Source organism: Cynocephalus volans, chromosome 10, assembly GCF_027409185.1.
Source record: "Cynocephalus volans isolate mCynVol1 chromosome 10, mCynVol1.pri, whole genome shotgun sequence".
Taxonomy (NCBI): Eukaryota; Metazoa; Chordata; class Mammalia; order Dermoptera; family Cynocephalidae; genus Cynocephalus; species Cynocephalus volans.
The window spans coordinates 73,707,567-73,728,358 of record NC_084469.1 but is presented as its reverse complement, the minus strand read 5'-3'; the positions used below and the strand labels follow the sequence as shown (position 1 = coordinate 73,728,358).

The 20,792-nt window shown below is 40.8% G+C and overlaps 1 protein-coding gene across 3 annotated transcripts in view; it reads right to left on the bottom strand.

Annotated features, from left to right (window-relative positions):
* Window positions 1-2,010: 2,010 nt before the first annotated feature.
* Window positions 2,011-20,792, bottom strand: part of CSNK2A2 (casein kinase 2 alpha 2) — a 37,710-nt gene continuing 18,928 nt past the window's right edge. Inside the window, exons 3-10 of one of the 3 annotated variants that reach the window (XM_063110958.1) lie at window positions 17,555-17,614; window positions 12,837-12,920; window positions 11,941-12,051; window positions 11,565-11,666; window positions 10,863-10,963; window positions 9,943-10,091; window positions 8,208-8,301; window positions 2,011-2,475 (exon numbers count right to left, since the gene is read on the bottom strand). In XM_063110958.1, the coding sequence (XP_062967028.1) occupies window positions 8,225-8,301; window positions 9,943-10,091; window positions 10,863-10,963; window positions 11,565-11,666; window positions 11,941-12,051; window positions 12,837-12,920; window positions 17,555-17,614 (684 nt within the window). In that variant the 3' untranslated portion in view covers window positions 2,011-2,475; window positions 8,208-8,224. The remainder of the gene's footprint in view (window positions 2,476-8,207; window positions 8,302-9,942; window positions 10,092-10,862; window positions 10,964-11,564; window positions 11,667-11,940; window positions 12,052-12,836; window positions 12,921-17,554; window positions 17,615-20,792) is intronic. The other 2 variants (XM_063110956.1, XM_063110957.1) reach the window with 2 other exon arrangements.

Sequence of the window (20,792 nt, the reverse complement as noted above, 5' to 3'; positions counted from 1 at the left end):
AGAAAAAGAATGTAGAGTATGCTTTCATTTCTGTAACAATGAAAATCATAATTTTAAAATGTTAGTAAATGCATAGGGGAAAAATGGGAAGCTATACGTCAAATTTAACAGTGGTTACCTCCAGGGGAGGAAAGAGCTTTCATACATGTGTGTTGTGTATGTATGGTGGGGGGGGGGGCACGTGCTTTCATTATTTACTTTTCTGTAACATTTGAATATTTTACCATTAGCATGTACAAGTATTACTTTGGTAATCAGGAAAATGAAATAAATGTTAAACAACTGAAACATAAACAGGACTTTTGGAAGATGTGAACTGATGTTCTGAATCTCCAACATGTTACGGGTGAGCTGTAGATGGTTCTTGGATTAGCAGGTGACTTGTCCCCTTCTCTCAAAGTCAAAGCAACCTAAGCAAAAACCCCTCCTTCCTCTTGTTTCTACAACCACTTTCCTACCCAACTATAATTATCCACAAAACCCAAGATTATTTGTTTCAGAGGTTCCTGGAAAACAAGATTTCCACACTGAGAAGTTAAAGAAAGGCGTGGCTGAGAGGGGAAATGGAGGACAAAGCTAGCTTTCCAAGTTCTACATGACATATAAACAATTCCCAAGCCAATCGACTATGTATCTGTTCGGACAAGACCCTCCACGTCTGGGAAGAATCTCAAACGCCAGCAGGTCAACACAGACGTAATAGATCCATGCTGTGTAAGACAAGCATGCACACACAAAGCATGTTCATAGGACGTGCTCAGTATAATGAGGTATGTTGATGCTGTCCCAGTGATCTGGGAGACCAACTGAAATTTGCAGAGCCTTGAGTCAAAAACGGTCCCACGAGAGAGAGATCTTGAGAAAACTAGGCTGCTGATGGAGCCAGAAAGTACCATGTCTATCTGCTCAGTGTCCCACTGGCTTTACAAAGTCTTTTGGTGGTGGCCTGTGGGTCCTCACTTGCTGGTGTCCAGGGGGCACAGTCTTAAGCTCCCACACCTGAGGAACTGCTCGGATACTACATAAGCTGGTCCAAAGGATGCTATGATGCCATGGTGGCCCTGAAAGGGGCCTCTTTGCTTCCATCTCCCCATTAATTGCTTCAAAAACTGTGAGTGTCCATATTTGGGTTCACAATTGTTCAGAATAAGTAGCAAAGAGAAGAGAAGGAATGTTCTACAGACCATGTAGCTTAGCTGGTGCCTCATCCAGCTGCCTGGATATCCAGATCTGCCCATGGCTTCTGCTCTCTCGACACTGGGAGGACACAGCCCAGCAGCCAGAGACAAGGCTGGGTGGCCACAAGACCGTAGCTGTCACTTTCACCTCCCCTGGCACAGCTGACCTGGGAGGCAAGGACCTATGTAGACAGCGAAGCTCCTTTGTAAAACCGGTTTTGTTTCTTCTTCATCTAACAAATACCACCGGTGCTTCCATTCCAGTCTCTTTCACATTCGAGTGAGCCACTCTTCCTTCCAGTTCATGGGAGCTTCAGAATGTGATCAGAAGCAGCCCCTGGATCCAAGACCCCTGACCCCTCCCCTGCCTCAGGACAGCAGACTCAACTTTCCTCCAAGACAGTTTTTCAGAAGGAGCTGTTGGTGGGGAAGGACTGGGAGATGGAATAAAATGTGGAGACATAGCAAAAGGACAGCGAAGACATGGCTAATGCATCTTCCTGAGTTCGCTAGAGGAGACATTTATCTAACACCCAAAACACAGGGTGACTCACCCAATTTGAAGGAGGGGTCAGGGGAGGATGCTAGCCAACGGGAATGTGTTCAAGGCAAGGCCTGGCCCAGCTTTCCTGGCTCACTGATCTCTTTCAGCTATCCACAGTTTGTACCATTCCCAGCATAGTTCACTCCATATGGCCCAACATTCCTGTCTGTACGGCATTTTTAAAACTGGCCCTCCTTGCCCTGGGGACTTCTGTCTTCCTCTGGTCACAACCTGGCACCAATGTGCCTACATTTACTCAGTCCTCTGTGGCCCCTTCCATACTGAAAACTCTCCATGCGTTTTTTTTAAAACCTTTTATTCAATAATATATACTTTTAAAATAATAATATGTAACTTCCCGTCATGCCATATATTGCCCCCATTCCCCCACTGTGGAGTCTGTGGTCAGCTAGTTAACGTGGCTTGCTGGAAAAACAGGTGGCCACGGGACAAGTCAAGGGCACAGGGGAGCAAGAGTCACCAACAACCGTTCCACACACCCTTCACATTTCCCATGCTTTCTGGGTCGGGAGGAAGTCAACAGGAAGCCAAAGGCATGTGAACCTTTTACATTCGGAAGTGAGGTTTGATATACGGTGGTGGGCTGCCATGTATTCAGTTGGTCTAGTTCGTGCTTGCCAAACCTGCCACCGTTTTGTGTCTGCTCACGGAACGTGATCTCTCTACACACGTTAAGACGTTTGATTTGGTTCTTGTTCTGCTTATGGAAAAGTGGGAGGAACCGCAACAGACCTGGGGAAAGAGATGGGGAGGAGGGGAAAGACGGCATTAATCAATCTGACCGGGAGTGAGGGACGGGCCTCCACTGGGGTGAGGTGGGGGCGGGGGATTCCTTCTCTTGAAGAGGACAGGGGACGAAATGCAAGCTTGACAATCCCACACCACTTTGTGGAAAACCTAGTGAGAACTCGCTTTATGACTTCAGGTTTCAAATGATACCCTTTTCCTTCCCCTCTTCTGATCACCATAACAGAGGCAGTCTTTAGCACAGCCTGCTGTGAGAGGATGGGATGAGCTCTGGACACACCGTGTATGTTGCCACCAAGTCTCGTACCCCTTCTCTTGGGTCCAGGACGCTGATGGAGAAGGCTCAAAGCGTCTTGACCATTCTACACAAGTCAAGCTACAAGTTCAGCAGTCCAACTTTAGATCCCCCTCAGACCTGACCCTATTTACCTAGGACATCTTGGGACTAAGAATCAGAAGTGACATTGTAAAATGTACTCAGAGAAAAGGTCGGGTCCAGTAATAAACAGCAGTAGGTAAGCTCGGACATTTTTAACTCTACCCTGGAAACACCTAGCTGTCTGGCATGGCCTGAAAACTTCATTTCTCTTTCCGAGTCCAAGATAGCAAAGTGGGTGGTGAGATGCCAGCAGCAAAATTCTAGAAGCAGTTCCTGCTAGAATGGTACTACAATACCAAGAGAAAGGACTATGCACCTGGGAAATTGTCACATAAAAAATAATGTCATGAAAACTTTCTTTGGGTAAAGAAAGGGTCCCACTGCTTAGTATCTGAGAAAGGCTACTTGATGCATAAGGTTAGGAAATTAATATATTTGCCTTTAAGCACTTGAACTGATTTCCAAACATCCAATTCCACAGAGGCATCAGTGGGAAGAAAGCACACTAATTAAAGACAGCACCATCTGCCAAATAAGAGCGTTTGCTTGCATGTGCATGCATATGTTGCAAGGAATAGGAGTGGGGAAATCTTTTCATAAATGCAGAATACTGGGCCACAAGGTTAAAATCATGCAATAAAACAAGATACCAAGAAGCAGGTGTCTGAGTGGTGCAACTCAGAAACAAAGAAACAACAATCCCACCTTGACCCCGCTACTCTCCCTTCTGCTAAAGGAAAGACTTCACACCAAGGTGATTAACTGCAACCACCATACACACACCTTTACAGTTCAAGATTTCTCCCTCTCCTCCCCCAAGAGACAGGAAATACAACGTAAGGTCCTCATAGCAATGGTTTGTCTCCCACTTGAGAAGGCTGGTTATTGTCAACATTTTTATTTATGAAAACAGGATTTAACATGGCATTTTTCTTCCCTCTAAGGGCAGCAACACATAAATTATACAACAGTCATCCAGTGATACAAAGAGGTGGCCAACTGTGCCTGAAGTAGCCACTGGTAAAGGATCACAACCCAGGAAGTGTTGCTTTTCTGCAAACAGAAGGAAACAGAAGGCTCCACGGTTCTTGAAGATTATCCAAGTTTTCCACTGGATGTCAAGATATCTGTCCCAACCTCTTAGTTACCATTTACAGCAAGAAAAGCCAGCAAGTGAAAAACTGTTCATTTATTGATTCAAAGTTATTGGTTTTTGTTTGTTGTTTTTAAAAAAACAATCCCCAATACATGCAGTTCAGGGTAAAGTATCACATTTGTAGCACATTGTTGAGTCTTGACACAAAAGTATGTATCACTTGTATAATGCCATCATCTTTTTTCCAGCCTCTGCAATACCTGGTTGGGGGTGTTTTTACTAACACATCCATATAGCACAAAAGCATGTTATTACTGATTACTGGTTTTCTTAGCCAGATGTCTCCCTGCCACCTCCCCTCCCCCATATTCCCACCCTGGGGTTAGTTTCTAAAGGCAAGACATTACTCAGTCTTAATTTATTGAGCTCACTGACAAACTTTGGCTTCTTGTACGCTCATGTGGACCGTGCTTTTGCTTTTGGAAAGGTTTATATTTAAACAACTGTGACTCTGACCAGTTACTACCCATTCATTTATCTGTAGGAGGGGAGTTTGCTTTTTCCTGTGGGTGCTAAGGCAGTAACACAGGTTTCTAAACTAATCATTTAATCTGAACTGGCATTAAAGGAAACTGTTAACCAGGCTCTCTTAAATGTTTCAATGCATATATAAAAATTCTTCCAACTGTTGTTTGTGTTCCAAAGTAGTTTTGCTTTCATCCTCATCAATGCAGCACCTGGGAGAACCTAAGTCATTTCCCTGAGTAGGCACAGACTGCATGACCCATGGCACCCAGCTCTCTGGGACTCAGCACCTGACTTGAGAGCAACACCTTTCAGTCCCACTGGAACAAATCCAAGGGGCAGTGCCCTCCCCAGGGCACATTCCAGAACATGAATTTGGTGCCCCCTAATTTTATCCCCTCAAAAAGTGGCTTTCCTCAACATCTACCTTTAGATTGTTTTTCTCATTGGTTTCTTTCAACTGCCCCCTACCTCAACCACTCTATCCAAGCCCCCAAGGATTATGACTTCTTCTCTGTCTCCTCTAATCAACCAGTCTGAGAGTGCCTTCCTCTCTGCAAGGGAATACATTTGCTTTAAACCCTGTGAGTACTGATGTGTTACAGAATGTCCATTAGGAGACCCAGCAGAGTAACTGGTGTTTAAGGGCCTCACTAAACTGGCATTGACACTTCTCTTATTGGTAAAAGACCCAGGATTGCTTGGTCTGTGTCATATGCTCAATGGCTTCTCCCTCCCAGTCACCTACCACAGGGATAAGATAGGAGCAAGGCCAGCTGATAAGATCCAGGGAAGAGTGAACTGCCACCAAACCACACATGTGAATATTATTTAGCACTTACTAGTTCTGCTCCCACCATGAGATTTCTCAGTGGAAGCAAACTTCGCAGTTATTCTCACTTGTGGCCAACAAACGATGATACACCGATCTGGATTTGGCATAGGAACCTTTTGTTCTCACCATACCAGGTCTATGTTCATGAACATAGGCAGTACCTGAGATGATAGTATAACACTACCCTGTTCCCCACATTTTTTGCTTTTCTCTAGGAAATAATTAAGTCCTTATCATAGGCACTTTTAACCTGTTATAAGGTAATGAAGCAAACAAATGAAAATTACTGAGATGAGTTTAAGAAAGAATATGTTAACTGAAAAGGATATTGGGTGGGTAAATTTACCAGTTTAAATATAAGACTAGACTCCCACTCCTACCTACACACACCTACTTACCTACCTACACACACACACACACACACAGCCACACACACACACGCACACACCCCTTTTGGAACTAAGGCCATCTCCAAACTCTAAAATTTCTGGGGAGTGAGGTCCATCTGGACACAAAATGGTTTTGTTGACAGGTAAAAGAGGTCTGGACTAGACTCACTTCAGTTCAGAAAAGAGTGGCCCAGGTATCAAGACCAGACCCAAAAGGGAGAGAGCATTTCAAACCCAGTTATGCTCTAAGTCTAAGGCATAAAGAGAGGTAAAAAGTATAAGTGTTGGAAAAGTAAACCGTATACTGAAAAAGGAAGAATTGCTCCTGTGACAAAGTTGCATTACAGAACCTAAGGACAGGCAGGTTAGTTGGGTTTGCACCTACTGAGAGAGAGGCAGAGGTAAATCTGACTCTTCCACTCCAGGTGATTTTATCGCCTCTGGGGGATCCAAGGGCAAGAAATGGGGTTACTGCTTCACCAAGACCCTCCAGTAGGCTCCTCTTATCTGGTACAGACAGGCAACTTAAAACAAATGAAAAAAAAAAGAGCAGGGTGTGGTGTAGTGGCTGAAAGAGAGAGAGGTAAGGGAGCAAGAAAGACACAGTGGCACATCTCCCTGATAATAACCAACATTTTGGGATTGCCTATAAGGGCACATTACAAGGCTCTTGATAGTCCAAAACTCTGAGTTTTGTTGCCTGACATACTGACATAGGTTCAGCTGAGACCTCAGTCTTATTTTTGATTTCCAGGTAGAACAAATGTTTACTTAATATATAGAATATGAAAGTAGGCAGGCAGTATTGATATGAGAGCCTTAACTGAATGCATTTCTTGGCTTTGGGATCTTATTTTCTAATCTGTAAACTCATCTCTATAATAAGAGAAGAGTTTCATTTGCATTTTAAGTTCCCACAGACCAAACAATAAAAATAGAATCTACACTTAGAGACAGGACCTTCTATCACTACCATTTTATTGGAATATGGAGTGTAAAGAGATGTTTCAAACAAACAATCTAACCTTATAAAAATGTGTGGCATTATTAAATAGTTAATAAAGAAACCCTAAAGTGTGATGTGATTGTAGACATCTCTAGCTCTAGTCTAGGTGTGTGAAGTCCCCAGAGCTGTGGCATGGCTCTGCACCTGGGGTGACAGGATTGCCTGCAAACCATATTGGTGAAAAGTCCCCAAAATAAAATCAGCCCTATTTTTTTTTTTAAAACAAACTCTAGCTTTCTTTGCTAATGTGAAGGATCCAAAGCTTTAACACTTGCTCCAGGACCTCCACTCCCTTCCCCAAGCCCCTTGTATATTCCTCCCCTCTCAGTTGCTTGAGTTATCGGATGGCCTTGCCCACACAACTCCAGTACCTGCACGTGAGAAAGACTTATCTTTGCCATCACATTCATGTATCACATATCAGAGCTTAAAAATGCATATTACCCTGATTACAGCTGGAAATTGTTTCTCATAAGGATACAAAGGGGGAGGGTGATACATTTTTTTCAATAAGGCTCCTGAATAAATTCTAATAGGATGCTTTTCTCCCTCCAAGACCTGCCTGAAGACTAACTTTCCAGCTTTAGTTATGGTTGTGAACAAAAAGATCTTTGTTTTACAAAGGTGCATTAAAATAGGTGCACATATTAGGGATGTGCTGGGAAATGGTGAGGTTTTCCTTACAAGGCTGCCAAAAAAAAAAAAAAGCCTAAACAAAAAAGAAAGCAACAAGATTTTATGGTTAGGCAAATCAACAAAAGTTACAGTGAGCTCCAAGTTATGCACTTAGCATGGGACTTTTGATGAGACTGACATATGGATCTGTTCATGGCATTGTAAGGTTTAAAGTGAAGCCTCTTGACATCAAAAAGGACTCTTGCGTGACTGCAGTTTGCTCCCAAATGAATACACTTAAGAGGAAAACTGCAGGGATGAGGTACATTTCCTGGAAAGCTCATGTCATTAAAAAAAATACATAAAACATAAATTTGTAAAAGAGCTTAAAAAAAAAAAATACTGTCACTGTTTTATTATATCCTTTACATAAACGAGGCTGGTGTGTCAGTACAGACTGCTGACATTCTGCTAAAACTCGAGCCTGAATCTCACCAAAGGAAACCCAGACCACAATGGAATAGATAGGAAGTCAGATATTCAGAGCTTGTTGACTGAACGGGTTACTTCAACAGTGGTGTCCTGTTAAATAAAGGTAACTGTACAACAACTCCGAGTCTCTCATCTCCCATGCATTCCAAAGGGACGTTCCCTCAGATCCTGACTATGTGCATCGTCACGCTGCCACACAGCAGCTCCCTGGAGACTAGTACTGGGGAGTTTCTTTCTTTCTTTCTCACAGACTTTTAGGTCTTTACTCTTCTTTGCGTTTGGAAGGAATGATTAGAATTTCTCTTTATCACACTGTAGTTTTCCTTCAAGATGTGTGTTTGGTTGGCTGGTTTTAGTGGCAAGCATCAGTGCCGCATTACCCGTCGCTTTCCGGTCTTCATCGTGCTGCTGTGAGGCCGCTGGAAAGCACAGCATTATCTGAGCAAGGCTGGGACTGCTCCTTCACCACAGGGTCTGCAAGAAAGCAGGATGACAGTCAGCCGACTCAGGGCTGGTAAGCGCAGGAGAGAACGCCATGACAAACCCACCCCTTCAACAGTGAGACAGAGAGACAGAGACTGACAGGCAAGCCAGGGACAGCAGATGGAGGCAGAGCAGTCATGGAATTCAGACAGTATAAAAACCAGACACTGAAAAACTGTTCTTGTACTCAACTCTAACACTTCCTCAGAATACAAACTCAACTGCTGAGAGACACAGAAACACTAATTTTCCACTGTTCAAAATTTCTACTAATTTTATCTGTTATTTTCCTTGAATACTAACAAACTAACCGACACCTAATTTCTTCAAAGCATGTACAATAATAAGCACTTCAGAGGAAAAAGTGAATAAAAGAGCCATTAGAAAATATCAATTTTAAGCAACAGGAGTTTAAAATTTTTTTAATTGAAATATGACATATATTCAGAAAAGTAGATAGATCGTGAATTATCGGTTATAAACACCCGTATTCTTAATTTGATCTAACCCAAAGGGTAAAAACAGCTTTCTGTGCCAGAAATTGGAAAGAGAATATCTGAGCTGTACTTGGTGTGAGGTCTAGAAGGCTGAAGTGTAAGACCTTTAAAATTTGCTGTCTCCTTAAGCTTACAGGCCATGGGTTCAAGAGCATAGCAATATATTCTTCAGGAAAGGATTTAGTTACTCTCCAGAGGAAAAGAAAGGAGAGGGAAAGACAGCATATTGGTCAAGCAACAGACAAAAACTTTAAGGTTGAAAGTTTTCATCTTGATCTAGAGAGTGAATTCAGACAAAGCACTTAACCTCCCTATTCTCCAGTCGCCTCCCTGACTGGACTCAACCATGTCACAAAACTGATAACATGAGGAGGGTTCACTTGAAACACACTTTATCAGTGGGAAGAACTCTATGCATGCAGAACGAGCAACCATATAACTGGGTATACACACATACTGCTTGGTTAGACGTAAGAAGTCAGTGGTCCAGGTAGGATTTCAGTACCTTTCCATACCTTCTTTCCTTTCCTCAAACTCCTTTTATTTATTTACTTCCTTCTTTAGAAATACACTATGTTATCTTACTACTTTTAACTAATTACTTGTTTATTGAGGGGAGAAATAATCATTGATTAGGTTTCCACACCAATGTATATATTTGAAAATAAAATTGAGATACTTGTGATCTACTAGCTCAGGGCCACAGGGAGAGGTCAAACAGACTTGGGGCCTGCCTGTGGCTCACTTGGTAGAGTGTGGTGCTGATAACACCAAGGCCATGGGTTCGGATCCCATATAGGGATGGCCGGTTAGCTCACTGGGTGAGCATGGTGCTGACAACACCAAGTCAAGGGTTAAGATCCCCTTACTGGTCATCTTTTAAAAAAAAAACAAAAGAAAACTGACTGGACTCACGGGAGCTATGGCCGGCCAGCAAATAAGCAAACAAACACCTCTGGGGATCAAGACACTGATCTGCTAAGATGTCTCAATTATCAAGAACAAATGGGGCCAAATTCCAAGGAAGATCCAATCCAAATACCTAGAAGTCTTTTGGGTGGCCTCACAGATAAAGAGTGGAACACTGTTTCCTTTAATAAATTACACCCCTTGACAGCAGTTCCTGGAGACTCACAGAAGTACGGGTGCTCCATGGCCTCTTTGGCAGTCAATCTCTGTTGATGGTCATATCGCAGAAGTTTGTCCAGAAGATCTAGGGCCTCAGGGCTGACAAGGTGTCTGTTCTCACTATGGATAAAGTTTTCCCAGCGTTTCCGTGAATGTCTGAGAACAAAAGTGAGGCATTAGTATTCTGAGGCTAAAGCAACAAGATCTCAGAATAAATACCAATAAATCTTATTCTTATTGGTATCTGCCTTGCCACCATAGTTCTATCACAGTATACCAAAACAACAGTGCTTTGTGACTAGATGTACAGAATCTGATTTAGAATTTGTGGAACATTTCTAGATTATTTTTTATGGCCCAGGCTTTTAATCAATTCTGAGTGAGGCATGGAGGTGACAGTAATTTTTCTTGGTCAGCAGATATATTTATATAGAGGGCTAGCCTCAGAAACAAGGAGGATCCATAAAACATTGTTTGAAAACTGTCAACAAAACATTTACTTTTCAACACTATTGCAGTATACATGAATATTCAATATGCTTTAAAATTTGCTATCTTATAGAAAATCCATTACAGAAAACAAGAAACTATAAATCTCTTAGTCAAGAAGAATCACAGCTTTTGAAAATTTGCCATTAAAATATTAACATGCTATACCAGAAAGCTTTTTTCTGTAACACTATGATTTTGTTTTCCATTTTCTATTGATAAACAGGTTATCTCTTAGAGAAGTAAAACAATTAGAAGACACATGTAAACAATGTTCAAATATCTCAAAATAAATTAAATACACATGGGAAAAAAGGATAAAGGATATTTCAATTTTGAAACGATTAGAAAGAGAAAAGAAAGTGATTCCAGCTAACCTTCCCACTTCTGAAACAGGGTAAGGTAAAAGCCCTCTTTCTTTCTCTCTCTCTTACTTACTGTCCCAGGATATCGTTGAAGTGTGGATCTAGGTCTATATGATACTTCTTCAGATACCCATACAGCTCATCTGTCCCCAGAACCTTGGCAATGCGAACAAGCTGAAACACAAAGCAAACTGACCAAATCACTGAGCACACAACTCACTGGGAGCCCAGAGGACACTGTGCCAGGAAATCAGGAGATTTCCATACCACTAAATCTCCAGGGGCCAGATACACATCTGAATCTAGAACAGGCAAACAGACCCAGGACACAAAGGTCACATAAATGCAAATTCCCAAACTGCATTTAAAATCGTAACACAACTATGACAATAATCTTCTAGAAGCTGAATAATCTGGCATTATAATCTGATAATCAGAATCTAATTTTCTTAGACAAGGAGGTGCCTGATTTCTTTCTTTTTTTTCCTACTAGGGAAGTTTTTTTTTTTTTTTGTCGATATACATTGTGGCTGGAGGTGCCTGATTTCTTCAGAGATTCACTTCAGAATTTCAGCATAGATGGCCTTATCTGTCTCTCTATCTTTGGGGGACCTGGTAACCAAAACAAAATTCTGTGAAATTCTTCACCTAGAAGAAAGCTCATATACAGACATTGAGTGATATTTAGTGGCTCAAGGATAGTATTCCTATCTAAGGATGCTATTTTCTTGGCATCCACCCCCAAATAAGTAAGAGCCAGATGGTGATTGCTCACCTGGTCATAGTTGTCCTGTCCATGGAAGAAGGGTTCCTTTCGAAAGATCATGCTTGCTAACATACAGCCCAAACTCCACATGTCCAAGCTATAATCATACATCTGAAGAAATAAGGACAACCAATAAGTCAAGGCTGTTAGAAACCCATTTTTCTGATTTGAGTTTCTAGTCTTCATTGGACCTTTGCAGATATTTTAGAATTAAAAGCTCTCTCCCCCCCAAAAAAGGTGGCTGAGAAAAATTTGAAATTAGTATTTTGTGGTGGAATAATGACTGGGTTTTGAACATACCCAAACTGACTAAATAAACAGCAAACCAGCAAAAGCCCTAAGGAACTATAAAAACAACACAGAGCAGCTCTGCAAACAAGTTTACCTGATAGTCCACAAGGAGCTCTGGTCCCTTGAAGTACCTCGAGGCTACACGAACATTGTACTCCTGAGCAGGATGATAGAACTCGGCCAGACCCCAATCTATTAATCGCAGCTACAAATATGACAGAAATAAAACATGTGAAAGAAGTGTCTCTAGATTCCTGTGCCTTAGAACAAGGCCACATCACATTAGGTAACAATTATTTGGCCACATGAAAATTGTGAGCATGTGCACAGGTTACAAAATTACAATTGCAGCAATGCATAAGAGGTCATTTCGAGAGCAAAGCACTGGGAATGTTTTTTTAAAAAAAAATTCAAATTATCTTCTCTGGATCAACAGAGCTCAACCTTTCTTTTCTGCCTCCATACCACTTACATGTGTAACACATTCCCCCACTGTACATAGCTTTCATTAAAAGCTCCAGACATAGCTGAAAGGGTTGGGGAGATATTGCTTGAAGCACTGCTCTAGCTTTTTGCTAGTCAAATACAAGCTGACCCATTTGCTCGCCAACCAGGGAAAACCAGAGTTGATATCAAAAATAGGAGGAACTCCTTTCTTCTAGAACAGTGTACTTTTAAGGCCAGGCAGATTGGTCTGAGGGTCATTAAGAAGTGAAGTAGAAACCACCAGCTATAGTTTCTTTCTGAGGCCCTCCAGAAAACCATGAACAAAATTTAAAAAGTGACTACAGTTAGGGTCACCTGTCTACTTTCCTTTTGCACTATGCTATGTAAACTAGAAATCAACACTGGAGACTGGAGCACTAACGTAACACTAGTCTACCAAAGAAAACAGCATGGGTCTACAGAAAGCCCCTTGGTACTAGACAGCATTTTGGTCTGCCCTAAGCCTTCTAATGAAGGATTGCTGCTGCCTGGCTGTAATGGTACCTTTTTCTGTTGGTGATCTATCATGACATTGTGAGGTTTCACATCCCTGTGCATGATTCCCTTGCTGTGGCAGTAATCCAGAGCCTATTAGGTAAGAAAGCACAGAGAAAAGTAAGCAAACCCTCTACCACCCCCAATGCAAGCATATTCTTATTATTTGCTTGTGATACCCTGACTTGAATACAGTCTCCCAAGAGGCAACTTATTGCTCGTAATGAAAGAAAAAACATGCTTCAGAAGATACCCCTTGCTCTTTGGGCACACTACGGCTGGCAGCCAGTAGAAAAGGGACTATGGAGGGAATGTCAAGGACTATGACAAAGGTGCCTTTAAAAAGAGGAATGACAAATCATATTTAACAACTTCACTGGTGTCACCTCTCATAAGTGGTTCAAAGGACATGTCAGAATCCATGTGAACATGAAGAATAACATCCAAATATATCTTTCAACAAGGCTTATCTTTCAGACAAGCATCCCATGTGGGTTTTCTAGATTGAAAAGCACTAGTATTTTCCACAAATACAATCCTTGAGCCAGCAGGCCTTTAAGAATTTTCATTATATGATTACTGTAAGGAGGAAAATTGCTTCCTATAATTGATATGTATATAAGATTTTTTTATATATGTCCATAATTTTTAGTAAATTTAGAGTTGTACAATCATCAATCACCATGATCTAGTTTTAGAACTTTTCCATCACCCTCAAAATTCCCCTTGAGCTTTTCTGCAGTCAATCTCCACTCCCAACTACTTCCAACCCCCTCCTTGCCCCTCCCCTAACCACTGACCTGCTATCATTTGCTAAAGATTTGCCTTTTCTGGACATTCATAAGATGAAATCACACATGTGCAGCACTTTGTCTACCTTCTTTACTCTGTATACTGTTTCTGAGATTCATCCATGTTGCTTTTTCTTGCCGAGTAGTATTCCACTGTATAAATGTACTAGTTGATGGACATTTGGGTTGTTTCCACTTTTTGGCTATTATGCATACTACTGCTATGAATAATCATGTACAAGTCTTTGAGGGATATATGCTTTCATTTCTCTTGGGTAGATACCCAGGAGCGAAAGTGCTGTGTTATATGGTGAGTTTACGTTCAACTATTTAAGAAAATGCCTCCTAATTATTTTCCAAAGTTGCTGTACCATTTTACATTTCTATCAGCAACACACGAGGGTTTCCGTTTCTCCACATTCACATCAACACTTGTTATTATTCATCTTTTTGATTATAGCTGTTCCAGTGGGTGTCAAGTGGTATCAGATTGTGGTTTTGATTTGTACTTTCCTAATGAGTGATGAAGTTAAGCATCTTTTCATGTGCTTATTGTCCATTCTATACCTTCTTTCAAGAAATGTTAATTTAAATCTTTCACTCATATTTTTATTTGGGTTGTTAAGCTTTTTAAAAAATAATATGAAAATTTGCTCCTAAATCTCCCTTTCCTAATACAATAACTACTTCCATAAATTTCACAGTTAGAACCCTTGGCTTGTCTTAAAAAGCAAGTGAAGCCCAAATGAGGTCAATGATACACACTCCGCAAGTAATAACGATCACAGCCCATAATCACACAGTGCCTACAATGTGCATGGCACTAAGTGTTCTTGGTGGAGTTTTCCATGGGACCACATTAGGGCTTCTCATAACCTCAGCACTGTGGACATTTTGGGCCAGATAATTCTCTGCTCTGGGGAGCTGTCCTGTGTATTGGAGAATGTTTAGCAGGATCTCTGGCCTCTAATCATCATATGCCAGTAGTGCCCCTCTAGTTGTAACAACCAAAAATGGTTCCAGATATTGCCAAATGTCCCCTGGGGAGCTAACTTGACCTGGTTGAGAAACACTAAACCTGACTAGCAAGGACACCATACTCGGCATCTTTCATAAGGAATACATAAGCCAGAGAGAGATCCTGAGGATCAGCAATCCAGGAATAAGCTCCCCTGATTTGTATCAAATTTTGCTGTCTCCAGATACAAAAAAGAGTATACAATGTATAATGCTTTTATTTGAAGATCAAGAACAGGCAATACTGAACTATGATGATAGAGATAAGAATGTAATTTTCAAAGGAGGGAATACTGAAAAGGGACACACAAGAGAGCCCTTTGAGATGTTCTTAATATTTTCTACCAACCCTGTCCAATAGAACCTTCTGAAATAATAAAAATATCTTATACCTCCACTGTATAGCACAGTAGCCACTAGTCAAATAAGGCCATCAACACATGAAATGCAGCTAGTGTGACTAAGGATGGGAATTTTTAATTTTACACAATTTAAATAGCTACCTATGGGCAATAGCTACTAAATTGGATAGTGTAGTTCTATGTAGATCTGGGTAAAGGTTTTACACATGTAAAATCCCAAAAAATGTACACTTGAGATTTATTCACTTATATTCTACTTCAACTTAATTTATTTTCTTTGTTTTACAACAGGTGTAGCAAGATTCCAAAGTGCCTTTGTGGCAGTGCCTTATGAAACCAGGGGATATGAGGTCAAACATCCTTGAATCTGAATCAAGACACAGGCTCTGCTGCAATCCCCAGAGAGTTACTGACCAATCACACTGCAACCTTCAGCCTCAGTTTCTTCTACATTTTCCATGAAGTTAAATATTTCCTCTTCCCCACTCCTATTTTTTTCAGAGAAAATTTACCAAGTATTGATTCGGCTATTTTGCCTAGTCTTTACCCAAAGGAATAAACTAATTAGAACCACAATATCTGGGATGTGAAAAATACCTGATGAAAGCAAAGGCTGAACAAATGTAGTAAGGTAATTAATTCTTTTGCCAAGTTCACTAGTCAGACATCCTGTTGAGTGACTGACATGCTTTTAAATTCCATGGGGAATTATTTTAGTTTCAAAATCTGGTACAGTTTCTGACCATTAAGCATGAAAGACATTTTTCAAATTTCATCTGAGATTCTATGCCTCATTAGCAGAAAGAAGTATGTCCTAGCTGCTGCCTCCAGAAAGTAGACAGGACATCAAACACTGAGTGACATCTGTATGACCAGCTTGTGAAGATCTGCATTATTGGGATGTCTTTACCTGATCTAAGAACGAATGTGCTAGGTTATAAATCTTTAACTTCAGTGCAAGCTAAAAACCACAAAATCTCAACAAAAATAAGGTCCCTTAAAAATAATCAATTGTGAGAATCTTAGGGTTGTAGCTCTCATGGAGTGAGTGGTGGGGATTCAGGGAGCACCTCCAGGAAAGGAGTCAGCCTGACAGTTCACAAGACCACAGCACTGCAGCCTCTTACACCCCAAGGCTTCAATTCTAGTTTGGAGAGGACATGGAGAAACGTTGGATAAATCAAGCTGTACCTCCTTTGCCTTTCTCATCTGACTGACAAAGAGAAGATCCATTAGATATAAAGCTGAACCCTTAAATCCACCACCTTGGCTGTCTCTAATGACAAGTGGTTTGTGCAAGTGCTCATAAAAAACACACTCATTTCATAGAGCTATTTCTTCAAATTTCCATTCCTCAAAGCCCAGCTTTGATTCAACTTGGTATTACGTTTAAGCAACTATTCACAATCCCATAACTCCATCTTGGCAGTTTCCTTCAATTATGCCAGTTCCTTAGTCACCTCTATCTTACTCTAGAGGTTCTTAAGTTGAGATACACAACTTGCCTAAAACTTTATGCAATACTGTGTATTTACACATGCATCTTTGGGGGGAATTTATAGTTTTCATCAGGTTCTTAGTGATCCATGATGCTAAAAAGCTAAAACGCAGTATCTATTTCCTTTTACAAACCTTATTTGAATTCTTTACTGAAGTGTATTACCTAGACAAACTAGAAAAGACCATTCCTCCATCAATCAGTAATGCTACAAAATTTCATAGTGCTCAGGATCAGTAAGTTTCTCAGACGGTCTACCCATTACTTCCCCCTGCATTAACTAGCCAGGGCTAGATGGAAAGGGCAGGAAGTCTCATATAAGAAGTGGATGACAACAGATGGCAAGAAAAAGAAAAACAAATGCCTGTCATCCCTGTACATGCGTCCCTCTACAATGTGACTTCAATGCTTTTCCCATCAAGAAGTGGAGTCTATTTCTCCACCCTTTGAAGCTAGGGATGGCCATGTGATTTGTTTTGGCCAACAGGGTATTAGCAAACATGACACAAGCAGATGGTTGAAAAGTGCTTACACACACTGGGTTTGCTCCTCCCTTGCTGCTAGGAACCCCGGGACCACCACGGGAAGCAGCCCAGACTAACCTCCTGCAGGATGAGACCTCAGCTATCCCAGTGGCCCCAGCTGAGGTCCCAGATGGACCATCCTGTCCCAGCCAAGTTGATCCAGATCTAAAGAGTCACCAGGCTAACTCACAGAATTATGAGAATAAATCACTTAAAAAAAATTATTGTTTGGGATGATTTGTTATACAGAAAAAACTAATAGTAAGTATTAATTAAGCAGCAAAGAGAAAATTCAAGGGCCAACAAGAGCCATGGGAGGTTCTAATCTTTGGTATAAGGTTCCTTGATTTGGTCGTCTTTCTCAGTTCCACTGAAAAGTTTCTATGTGAAGACTCCACAATGGAGGCCTCAATATAAGTTTAAAAAACTTCACTAAATTCTTTGGATATCAAGAAAATATTCTGCCTGAGTTCTCTTTGTCCTCTCAAAAACTTCTTCATTAACAAATGAGCCTGAAAAAGTGAATGCCACTTACTTTAAGTAGTTCATACATATAAAACCGGATATCAAAGTCTGTCAGGATCTGGTAGAGTTGCTGAAACAGATTTCACAAAACAGAAAATTAATTTAGTCTCATTGCATCTTTTCACTCCAAGTATTGGCCATTCTCTGTAAACTAACTTAGTGCTTAAGTTACTAAGGAATGCCATGACTTTTCATACCTGATCTGGAACAATTGGGACAAAGACTAAAGAGAAGGGTCTGATATTTTAACCTTCAGAAGTGAGAAGGAAAAAAAAAAAAGGAATTCCAAGGGAGAAAATCATTTAAGCCAACTTGGATCTTTACTATTTAATGCCCCATGATTTTAATACCCATGATTATATTACTGTGAAGTCTAAGTTGTCCAACTGTCCTCAAATTCTTACTGCACATTAAGTAATCCAACCCCACTACAGCACCACAGTATACTTTGGAGAACTGAGTTTTGAGTGGATAGGAGAGCTTTGAAAAACTTCATCAGCTAATGTGGTATAATAGTGGCAAGATAGGCTGTTCATGAAAGAAACAACTAGAAAAACAAAGTGCTGTAGCACTTGGAGATGGCAAGAGATTTCCAAAAATCTATACCATCTGCCCTCCCCAAAACCAATTCCAGGCTGGAAAAAAAAAAAAGATTTCACAGGCAACAATTATTTTACAGGTAAGAAAAAAGAATGGTGCAGTAAGGTGTTGAAAAGAAAAACACAGGGGTACCAAAAACAATCACAGGCCAAACTGACATATAAGTGATAACTTTCTCTATTGATAATCGAAAGACCCACCCTCTGGGAATTTTTTAAAAATTCAATTTCTAAGAGTCAGAGTAACTTTTATGCAATGAGGTTCATTAAAAGCATCATAAACCCTGTCAGAAACTATATTATTACCTTTGATATTCAATCAATTCCAAATAAATCTCTTTCCCCATCAATCCAAGCAGCATGTTCTATAAAATTAATCAACATGCATTTCTTAAACTTCTTTTGTTCCTCTATTGGAAGAAAGACTTAAGCAATGAAGGAAATCTCTCCAAGGAGCACATAAATGTATACAGTGTGCCTGTATAAAAGAAGGGAAAATAAAACTACACATCTGTATTTTTTGTATCTGTAAAAATGACATAGAGGAAACCAATAAAAAGTGGTTTCATGTACATGTGTGTGGAGGAACAGGCAGTTGCGGATAAAGAGGAATAAAGGAGACTTCTCATTTGTATACAATTTTATATTTTTGATGCATGTAAATACATTATCTGTTGAAAACAAATTTTTTAAGAATTTGCCAAGAATTAAATTTAACATTTTCTAAGAACACTAGGACTTAGCTTCTTTCTCAAATTTCACCTTTTAGGTAAGAATAATTCTCTCTTCCAGCTTACTAGGAATATTTGATTTCATCAACCTCAGACAGCTGCTGGCTCAGGGCACAGAAGGGAATTAAAATGTACAGGCCAGTATACTGGTGGTGTCTTGGAACTGCTCCAATACTGGTGGCTGACCCTGGTTGGGAATGAACCGCACTTAGGCAGAATGGCAAACAAGCCACCATTTCTGCTCAGGAGAGCTTTGACTACTTCACAATCAAATATTCAAGAGTTTTTTTTCTCCCACAGCTCTGCAGTACAAGGAAAGCTTCTTAGCCAGTACTCAGCTGCACATCAACAGCCTGAATGTACAGACACAGGTTTAAGATAACATCTCTTGGGTATCAAACAGCACTTCTTCTGTGAGTTAAGGAGATCACTCGCAAACACTGTGCTAAATTGAACTTCAAGTCAATAAATAGCCTATAAAAGAAAAAATATGCAATTTTCTAACCCTCAGAGGGCCAGAATATTTTATTATCAAAAACCAATATGGGCATTTATTTGGACTTCTATCTGTGGAAGGCTTGCCTCTCATATCATACAGTATCTATACCAAGCACCTGCATAAATGGTGTCAGGCATAAATAAATGTTCTTGGACTGCCAACACAGCATTTCTAGCTATTCAAACCAGTACCAATTTTATTTAACACAAAAGACAGCAGTTGTATAAAAGTGTTTAGACCTAAACACTATAAAGTCCTGAATGACTAGCTGCCACTCACCTTCACTTCTCAAGAGCTCTGGGTGGGAGAAGACTAAACTACATCTATAACATTGAACCACCTGGGCCTAAAATTCAAGACTCTCCAGAGTCCACAGTCTGGCTTCCTCCAACCTCTGCAGCTCTGCTTTCCACTGCAGAGCCCAGGAGGAGTCCCCCACTCTGACCAAACAAGCCTGCGTTTGCCACCTCCACTCTTCCCTCTCCATTGCCCACCACTGCCATCTGGAATACCCTGCCCCACCCTCTTCACCTGTAATGTCAAACCCATCCCATCTATTTTCTACAGACCCAGTGGTCTCTCCTTTCTCTGAACCCCCACGCCATTGACTCTCCAACTAGGGTGTTCAGATGACACTGACAGCAGCAGCATCCCCAAAGTTAAATTCCTCACTCAGCTACAAGCAGTGACCTGAAGTTCTTGAGGTAATTCTTCACTCCGTTGTAAACAACAAGAGGCTGCTTCACTTTTCATACCCCAAGGGTTCCATGCCAACCTTCCCAGCATACACACATGACAGGGAGAAACAGATACAATGGCTGGTGGTAGCCTCCAATTTGGTGATTCAAGATCTCTGAACTCCCCCCATCCCCCAAGTATGCCAAGGGTCCACTGTACCCAAGAGTCCACTGTACGACTCGGCACTTTACCCATTTTTTTCCACACTGAACTCTCCAACCATAGTCTAAATCCTCATATAGCAGAATAGCATATGCTTTATACTCCACACGAAGTATGGTAGTTCTCTGCCCTGTACATGTTTTTTGTAATGTTCAGCAGTCAATGGAAGTATCAAAAGTCCATGACAAATTAGAACAGGAAACTTCACGAGAACCACACTTTCCCTCCAATCTTCTCAACCAGCTATGTGGAGAATATTATTAATGAACCAATTGCAAAGTGTTGGCAGAAAGTTAGCTTTGCTTACATTTTCATAAAGTGACTTACCAAAAACAAAACAAGCCTATTCTTCCCGGAAAATTATGAAGGTCATGAGGAAGAAACTACTCACCATTCCCAGTTTGGGTCCAAAACCTCAAACACCCTGACATTTCCCTAGAAATGAGTTCTGCCATAGGACTCCTCTAAAGGTAGAAACATCCTGAGCCTTTTGATTAACCCCAAAAAGTCTGAGGAGGA